Genomic DNA, 10,365 nt, shown 5'->3' on the forward strand with positions numbered 1-10,365 from the left:
TCATTGGTGGAACCATAAAAGCTTCCATTCATACCAGCTTATTATTTTCAGGTCCAGGATGGCCCAACTACGTCAAGGAAAAGAATAGAATATGATGGTTGTTTATTGGATGCTCAAGGTTATTTCTCCATCCATCGCACAGAGCATCATCTATATGGACAATGCCTTTGACATATGGAATAATTTAAAGGAGAGGTAGTCACAAGGAGACATGATTCATATTTTTGATCTTCAAGAGATTATTTCTTCTTTCAAACAAAATTCTAATAATGATGAGCATAATCTTGAAGATTCAATCAGAAGTGACTCCAAAATTGGTTTTACTTATGAGCAGTATAAAGCATTGTTAGCTCTTTTACAATAATCCAAATCCAATGACAATATTTCTAATCAAGTCTTTGTTATTACTTCCAACAAGACAACACACATTGGTAATAAATTTCTTTCTTCCTTCAGTTTTTGGATTCTTGATAGTGGTGCTACTAACCACATTTGTTTATCCTTAACTCATTTAACTTCATATCATCAAATTAATCTTATTTGTGTCAAATTACCAAATGGAAATCAAGTCATTTCCAATTATTCTGGAAGTGTTTTTCTCAATGAAAACCATGTCATTGACAATGTTCTCTATAAACATTGCTTCACTTTTAATATTCTTTTAGTAACAAAATTGATTGATAACTTATCTTGTGTTCTTACCTTTGACTCTAATGGCTAACACATTAAGGAGAACTACTTAAAGATTATTGGTTCAACTAAGACGCAAGATAGGCTTTGTATACTTATGGTCCCATCCTATCAGAAGCTTCAAATCAAACCCACCAAATCTACACATACCATCAATATTGTTAATGTCAGTGCTAGTGATATAGAAATCCTTTGGCATTTTCAATTACGACATGTTTCAAAAAATTGTATTGATGTTATTAAGAATAAATTTTCTTTTGTTACATATAATAAATCCTTTGTGATATTTGTCATTTTGTAAAGCAAAAAAGATTTGAATGGATTAAAGGTGTTTGGATCTTTCTGCTATGCTAGCACTTTGTGAACAAATAGAAGAAAATTTGATCTAAGGGCATCTAAAAGTGTTTCCATTGATTTTAAAAAGGGGACAAAAGGGTATGTTTTGTTGAATATTCAATCTAGAGAAAATTTTGTGTCTAGGGATGTTGTCTTCTATAAACATGTTTTTCCATATCAAAGGGTTCAACATACTAGCAATGAAACTAATAATCCTAACATTCATTACCAAAGTTTGTTTACTGAAGATCAACATGTTTTGAGTCAGCCATCACAAGTCATTCTTACACCATGCGATGATGCTGAAAATAACAGTAATAATAATTGTGAATCACACACTGAGATTCCAGAAGAAGTTTGTTCCCATATAGACCAAAATCTCAATGAAGATCATAACACATAACAAAATTCTAAATTAGATTAGTGAGTCCGAATGAGCACAAGAATAAAAAGACCACCTAAGTATATAAAGGATTGTAATTATAATATTAATGTTTCCAATACATCTTCAAGAGTTAAATATACTTTCATTTGTGTTTTGTCTTATAACAATTTATCACCTTCTTACACATATTTTGTTATGTCTCTTTCTTCACATGTTGAGCTAAAAAATTATTCTGAAGTTGTGAAACTAGAATGTTGGAGAAAAACTATACAATGTGAGATATATGCTTTGGAGTTAAATCAAACATGAAAGAGTACTCTTCTACCTAAGGACAAAGTTGCCATTATTAAGAAAATAATAATTATCAAATTATACGCATTTATTGTATACAATATTATACGACATTATACCCAATTATATGCAATTAATTTAATAATGATAGAATCTCATGATTAGTGAATCCCTACCTAATTAGATTGTAATTTGGAGAGGGAAACTCCTTACACTAGTATATATTTCTTATACATGAAGTGATGTAAATATACACACAAGAGAATAAAAAAATCTTCTTTGTTTTTTCCATCTTCTTACATACAATTTTCGTATCAGAGCACCGATCTTGGTGCTCTGACAGCCTCTCCATTCTTATCCACTAAATAAAAGATCATGTCTGGCAAAGAAGGCACCAGTAACAAGTCCGATAGAAACCTTGTACAAGGCTTCACCGTCGAGCAAATTCAGCAATTGGCAAAGGCTATTTACTCGCTCAACAATAATGATAAAAGTGACACGTTTGTTAGCACTACAGGTCTACTTGCCCATAACTCCTCTATTAATTATGCTTTTACGAAACCATGGATTTTGGATAGTGGAGCAACCAATCATTTTGCATCTGATTCACAATTTTTCACACACACTTCATCATCATTTATTCCAAATGTTAATTTTCCCACAAGCTCAACTGTGCCCATCTCATCTACGGGCACAATTAAATTTAATGACAATATCACTCTCAAAGATGTTCTTTGCGTTCCTTCTTTTAATTTAAATCTCATGTCCGTTAGTAAGATAATCAGTTGACTAAATTGTTGTGTCGTTTTTACTCCACATGGTTGCGTTTTGCAGGACTTGGCTACGGGGAAGATGATTTGCTCGGGTAAACAACATGCATGCTTATACTACATGTCCCGTCTTCCAAACCAAGCCCACGCATCTCAAATTTCGACTGACCCTGATTTATGGCACAAGCGCCTCAGACATCCTTCTCTGGCGTGTCTACAACTTGCATCTTCCTTACTACCTATCAGTAAAAATCTCATTCTCATTCATAATAATTGTAGTATTTATTCCAAAGTTAAATAGATAAGGCTACCCTATGCTTTAAGCACAATAAAATCTCATTCTCCATTTAATCTATTGCATTGTGACATTTGGGGTCCTCATAAAACCCCAACTCATTTTGGAAAACGTTTTTTTACTCACTATAGTCGATGACTATACTAGCTGTACTTGGTTATTTCTTATGAATCACAAGTCTGAAACCCAACATCTTTTAGAATCATTCATTACTTTTGCACAAAATCAATTTCAGGCATCTATTAAAACCATCCGCGTTGACAACAGATTGGAATTTATTTCTAATTTTTTTCTCAAAAAAGGTATTGAATGTCAACGCACTTGTGTCTACACTCCTCAACAAAATGGAGTAGTAGAACGCAAACATAGACACATTTTAAAAACAACACGAGTCTTCCTATTTCAGTTCCATTTACCATTAGAATTTTGGGGGAATGCGTTTTAACCGCCACATATATAATTAATCGCTTGCCAACACCTTTACTGAAAAATAAATCACATTTTTTAGATGTTACATAATCATCCACCTTCACTTTCTCACTTAAAAACTTTTGGTTGCCTCTGTTATGCAACTATTGTTTCACCTAAGCAAAAATTTGATCCGTGCATTCGACAGTGTATTTTCATTGGTTATCCTCTCAATCAAAAAACATACAAATTATTTGATATAAATGCATGCACTTTTTTTACAAGTCGGGATGTCATCTTCCATGAAAGTGTTTTCCCATTCTGCCAATAGTCGTAGACGCAATTCTTACCTCCATTACAAGGTATTTTGTCCACTATTAACATTGACTTACCCACTCCTGTCCAACATTCACTCGATCAACCTTCTTCTCCTACTCATCACAATGCACCTGAACCTCCATCAAACCAACCTTCTTCTCCTACTCGTCACAATGCACCTGAACCTCCATCAAACCAACCTTCTTTTCCTACTCATCATAATGCACCTGAACCTCCAGCAGACCAATCTTCTTCTCCCATGCCAAGAAATCTAGCACCCATTACCAAACCTTCTCCAACCGACCTTCCTGTTCGACGATCCAGTCGCACATCAACCCCACCATCCTGACTTCAAGACTACGTAACGGGATCCCAAGCCAATCATTCGACCACTACCCAAGACCGGTCGAATGGAACTAGGTATCCTATGCATCATTTTCTTTCTAATTCACGATTTTCTTCTACACATAGTGCATGTCTTGCTAACATCACAACCACCAAAGAACCTTACACTTATGCTCAAGCAATCCTTGATCTAAATTGGCAAAAAGCAATGGACGAAGAGCTTTCCACCTTGCAGCTAAATCAAACGTGGACCTTGACACTGTTACCCGTTGGGTAGAAACCCATCAGATGCAAATGGGTCTATAAAATAAAATACAACTCAGATGGCAGCGTTGACAAATATAAGGCGCGCCTTGTCGCAAAGGGGTACATTCAGATTGAAGGTGTCGACTATTCTGAAACTTTTTCACCAACAGCAAAATTAACAACTTTGAGGTGTCTTCTCACCATTGCAGCAACCAAATATTAGTTTACTCATCAGCTAGATGTGCAAAATGCCTTCTTACATGGCACATTGCATGAAATTATTTACATGGACTTGCCACCCGGGCATCATCGACAGGGGAGAACATTGTATGTCGACTCAACAAATCCCTTTATGATCTCAAACAGGCATCCTGGACATGGTTTTCAACATTTTCTCATGTGATTAAATCTGTAGGATTTCAACAGTCCAAGACAGACTACTCTCTATTCACAAGACGAAATAACTCATCATTTACTACCCTTTTGATTAATGTGGATGATATTCTTTTGAAAGGAAATGATTTGACAAAAATTGAACGTGTTAAAGACTGTCTATTACAACAATTTTGCATTAAAGATCTTGGAGACTTAAAATATTTTCTAGGGATTGAATTTTCCCGTTCCAAAGCTGGTATTTACATGTCCCAAAAAAAATATGCGCTTGATATTTTGCAGGATACGTGACTCACAGGTGCTCGTCCAAACAAATTTCCAATGGAGCAATACCTAAAACTCACACCAGACGATGGAGAGTTATTAAAGGATTCAATTAAATACAGGCGACTCGTGGAATGACTGATATACCTCATGGTTACTCGGCCTGACATAACATTTTCGGTTCGGACCCTAAGTCAATATATACAGACTCCATGGAAACCTCATTGGGATGTCGCAATTTGAGTCCTAAAGTACATCAAAGGATCACCGGGACAAGGATTGCTATTGCCATCCGAGAACAATCTGACATTGACAGCTTATTGCAACTCAGACTGGGGAGGTTGTCAGACAACTCGAAGATCAATATCTGGGTATTGAATTTTTCTTGGTTCTTCTATTATCTCATGAAAGTAAAAAAAACAGAAAAACGTATCAAGATCATCAGCTGAAGCAGAATACTGTGCGATGGCCAATACTTGTTTGGAGATAGTTTGGTTGCGATATCTTTTGTAGGATTTAAAGGTGCCATGTAACTTGCCAGCTCAACTTTTCTGTGACAATCAAGCGACATTACATATAGCAACAAACCCAGTATTTCATGAATGCACAAAACACATTAAGATAGACTGCCACATTGTGCGAGAAAAATTACAAGCCGGGATAATCAATCCTTCATATGTACCGACACAGTATCAACTCGCAAATATTTTTATGAAAGCATTGGGCAAGGAACAGTTTTTTACGCTACGACACAAGTTGGGGGTTCATGATCTTCACCTACCAACTTGAAGGGGTATTAAGGAAATAATAATTATCAAATTATACGCAAGTATTGTATGCAATATTGTACCCAATTAATTTAATAATAATAGAATCTCATGATTAGTGGATCCCTACTTAATTAAATTGTAATTTGGAGAGGGAAACTCCCTACACTAGTATATATTTCTTATACATGAAGTGATGTAAATATACACACAAAAGAATAAAAACATCTTTTTTTTTTGTTATCAGCAAAGAATGGAATTAAATTAAAAGGGATACAAAGGGGTATCCCAGCCCTTTTACAACCATACTAAACAAACCAAACAAAACAGAGAGATCACCCACTTAAGGATGAGAGACCAAACTGTTTGATAAGAAAAGCTAAAAGCCTTGCACAGACCTCTATACCACTAGTAGAATAAACTCACACTGTGATAGCAATGCCTCCAAACTTCCCCGCGAACCAACCAAAAACTCCAACATCCTCTTACTCTTCAACATCTACATCTGATGCCCCATGTTGAACTTTGGAATCGCCCTGTAAGTTCTTGTAGCCGTTCTTCACAACCTGGCAAAACTAATGGCCACTATCCAAGACGTAGATAACTGGACAATTCCTCACAAATTGCACGCCTCAGGGCATAATGTCACAATAATAACAGCAAAAACCAGAAAAGAACTGGCAGATAGTATGTTGGTACAACGTTCCATCTTCGATACTACTTTGACACAACAAGCTGCATCAACTAGTTCCCTGTTTCTGCCAGTTCCTTACTACTGCTACTCAACTAAAACACCCAACGAGGCTTCCCTGGGGTTAGCAAATCCTGCAAACTAACACCATGAACACCGGGAGAAGGAACCAGACCAAAGCCTAGACAGCACACTAGCATCCGCCACTGAGAGAACTTGTGGCACCAATGGTTCAGCGCACCAAAGGAAGACCAAGCCTTCAACCCTGTAGTTGAACATCACAGTACCTGCCAAAACTCACTGATACGAATTGAGACTCAGCAAACCAAGCAAAAGATGATCATTCCATCCTATTGGTTGGGTATGCCCGAAGAAAAGGAACAGAGGTATTGCTACAAGGAAGGCATGGAATAAGCCTCCCCCGGTAAAATTGTATAACACACCAAGCACACATGCAGAATAAAAACATCCCCTCCCCAGCAGATATTGTTTTGATTTCCCACAGCCAAGATATGCTGAGAAGCGTTTAACCCAACAGACTGCATCCTCTAGATTACATGATGCGTACTCCCGCCCTATATAGCCGCACATAGATCTGAATTGAAGATGATCAAGCTAGCCAAAGAGAGATTGTCGGCATCACACACCTACCTTCCTACCACACCCCTACCAAACCATTGGAATGTGATCTGTCAGAGCTCCAAGTAATCTTTGAAAAATGAAAAAGTAAGCCATGATCTGCCTAGACAACAATACATCACCAAAAAAACCAAACATCTTTGAAAACAACACAGGCCTGACCCGGAGAGAGGCCTCCCCCACTCCCGGGAGCACACCTCCCCAAACATGACTATTGCCGAAGACAGGAAACCACTCCACCTTACCTACTAAGAAACAACCTCAATTCCCTTATATACCTTACCTGTTCCAGCACGATCACCAAAACATTCAGCGAACCAAGATAAGAAATTGATTCGGATCCAAGAGCCAATCGGAGAAAGCATACGAAAAGCCTGTTGTTTTGTGTTTTAACCATAACCAGGACAACATCTGTGCATTCTGGAAAATCTCATCGGAGTCGGGCACCCCTTGTCTGAAAACCACTAAATTCCTATGCTCCCAAATACAGCTCACGATAGCCGCCCAAAAGCCTAACCACACCTGATTTTGTTTATTAGAGAGATGTGCTAGATGGAAGTTAATAAAGTGGTTCATGAGATCCTTATTTTGGGCCCCTAAAATACCAATCCATCGATAACACCGAGACCACACTTGTTGTGCAAAGACGCATTCTAGGAAGAGGTGTTGAGATAATTCCTCTGACAGATTGCAAAGAGCACATCGGGTTGATGTCACAGGCACTCCTCTTCTAAACAGATTCACTCTACTAGGGATTCTATTAATAAGAATTCTCCATGCAGTGGTGAGAACTTTAGGCATGGCTTTTGCTTGCCAAAGGAGACTGAACACACTTTCCCTTGAAGCTGGGATTTGGTGATTAGCCAACATAGAATATGCTGACTTTACCGAAAACGTACCCTTTTGGTCCCCCTTCCATAGGAGTTGGTCAAAGGAGTCCTTACATATTGCACCCATACTAAGTCTGGATAACATGTCAACCTCCAGGTCCGTCTCCCATTGAAACCTATCTCTCCTCCAACTCAAATTCCACTGCCACCTATTCTCTTCCCATTCTCCTACCTCCCCCACCTTTTTACCTTGGTCGAGGGACAATGAGAATAGTTTAGGGTACGTCGATCTAAGGCATTCGTTCCCAAGCCACACATCCTCCCACAATCTCACTACGGCTCTGTTGCCTACTTTCCACCCAATGGCCTTTTGGAACCACCCGTGTGCTACACCTTCACCACATATTTTGGTGAGATCCTTCCACCACCATGATTGGTATTTCGACCTAAGTTGTATATTCTCTACTACTGAACCATATTTAGATGACATAATCACTTTCCATTTACCTCCTTCATTACTCATGATTCTCCATCTCCATTTCGCCAAGAGAGCCACATTAAAGGTCTTCATTTCCTTCACCCCCAAGCCTCCTTCCTTTAAAGGCTTACACACATTATCCCAGCTAACCCATGGTATCGATTTGCTCTGTTTTCCCCAAGCCCATAAGAACTTCCTCTGAATACTACTGATTTTATTGCACACTGCTACAGGGGCTTTGAAAATAGAGAGATAGAACAAAGGTATGGTTGTGAACACCGATTTTAACAGACAAATTCGTCCTGCCATAGAAAGAAATCTCCCTTTCCAAGAGCTAAGTTTCGCTTCAACCTTTTTAACTACCGGATCCCAGAATTGTTTCTTCCTCGGATTTCCACCCACCTCAACCCCCAAATATTGGAAAGGTAGCTTCATCGTATTGCAATTCAGGGTTTTAGCGTACGTGCTCATAGCAAAGCTGTCCACTTTAATGCCAGTCAACTTAGACTTATGGAAGTTGACTTTCAGGCCCGAAACAATCTCATAGCAACGGAGAATAGCCTTAATTGCAAAAATGCTATCAAAGGAATCCTTACACATAAAGAGCTTGTCATCTGCGAACTGTAGCAGGCAACACTCAACACTATTCCTTCCCACCTTAAGTCCCCTAAGAACATCCGTCCTCAACGCTTGTCTAACCAATCCTGCTAAGCCTTCAGCAACCACTAGGAAAAGGAAAGGGGCCATTGGGTCACCCTGTCTCAACCCCCTGTGGGGTTTAAATTCCTCTGTAGGGCTCCCATTAACCAATACCGATACAGACGATGAGACCAAGCACCCTTTAACCCATGAGATCCACTTGTCATGGAAGCCAAGCCTGTTGAGCATATCAAACAAAAAACTCCATCTTACTGAGTCATATGCCTTTTCGAAGTCCACCTTGAAGCACACCCCACTTTTCCTATTTCTCTTAATATCCTTAAGGACCTCATTAGCCATAACGACACTGTCTAAGAGTCCTCTATCACAAATAAAGGCTGACTGAGATTCGTCAATGATTAACGACATAACTTTCTTCATGCCACTTGACAAAACTTTCGTGATGATCTTATAAATCACTCCAATAAGAGAAATGGGTCTGAACTGATCAAGCGTAGACGGATCTCTTACTTTGGGAATGAGTGCAATGAAAGATGCATTGCAACCTTTCGGGAGAGACCCTGTTGTGTGAAAAAGTTGCACCGCTGCCATAACATCTGCCTTAAGCACTTCCCAACAGCTTTTGATGAAATTGAAATTGAACCCTTCCGGGCCCGGACTTTTTGATCCTCCACAATCTCATACTGCATCCTTCACTTCTTCCTCGGAGAAACTGACAACCATATTTCTGCTTACTTCCGATGGTAAAGACCTGAACTCCACCGAACCCAAATGTACTCCAAAGTCCTGCGTAGCCCTGAACCTCTTCTTAAAGAGTGATTTTGCTTCCCTCCTTACAACTTCCGGTTCCTTACACCATTGAGAGTCAACCTCAACACCTTTGACCTCATTTTTTAGCCTTCTCCATCGAATCGCAGAATGAAAGAATTTAGAGTTAAAGTCCCCATGTTTAAGCCAATTCACTCTTGCTTTTTTCCTGTACACGGAGTCTAACTTTTTATTAACTAACCCCAGTTGACTGAGCAAATCCAACCTTCTCAACCTCCCCGCGTCCTCTAAAGCATCAATGTCGTCCTCCCCATCCAGACTCTCAATTTCCATCTCAATACGTCTCTTATCGGATTCCACACTACCAAACACTTTTCTGTTCCACACTTTAAGATCCGCCTTTAAGAGTTTCAACTTTTCTTTGAGTACAGATATGATATTACCTTCCATCTGATACGATTCCCACTTACCCTTTATCATTATTGTAAACCCCGGTTCCTTTAACCACACATCAAAGGTTCTGAAAGGTTTTGGCCCCCAATCTTTTATACATGATTTTTAAACTAGAGCGCAATGATCCGAAACAACTCTCTGTTGCACATATTGTTTGGCTGCCGGCCAAAATTGAAGCCACTCTTCCGAGACCAGAAATCTATCTAGTCTACTCTTTGCAGTGTCGTTTGCTTTAAACCGTGTAAACTTTTTCCCTACACACGGAATGTCCACCCAACCATTGGTTTCAATAAAGTTATTAAAACCTTCCATCTCCTTCTTTTGACTTGAATGACCTC

The 10,365-nt window shown here is 38.9% G+C and overlaps 1 protein-coding gene across 1 annotated transcript; it reads right to left on the reverse strand.

Annotated features, from left to right (window-relative positions):
• Positions 1 to 9,484: 9,484 nt before the first annotated feature.
• On the reverse strand, positions 9,485 to 10,054 carry LOC137839058 (uncharacterized). The gene has a single exon (XM_068648186.1). It carries the CDS (start codon positions 10,052 to 10,054, stop codon positions 9,485 to 9,487), a length of 570 nt encoding a protein of 189 aa, XP_068504287.1.
• Between the last annotated feature and the right edge of the window lie 311 nt (positions 10,055 to 10,365).

Source organism: Phaseolus vulgaris, chromosome 3, assembly GCF_000499845.2.
Source record: "Phaseolus vulgaris cultivar G19833 chromosome 3, P. vulgaris v2.0, whole genome shotgun sequence".
NCBI classification, from domain to species: Eukaryota; Viridiplantae; Streptophyta; class Magnoliopsida; order Fabales; family Fabaceae; genus Phaseolus; species Phaseolus vulgaris.

Coding starts and splice junctions, on each gene's coding strand:
- LOC137839058 (XM_068648186.1), bottom strand. CDS start 10,054: ATGATAAAGGGTAAGTGGGAATCGTATCAGATGGAAGGTAATATCATA.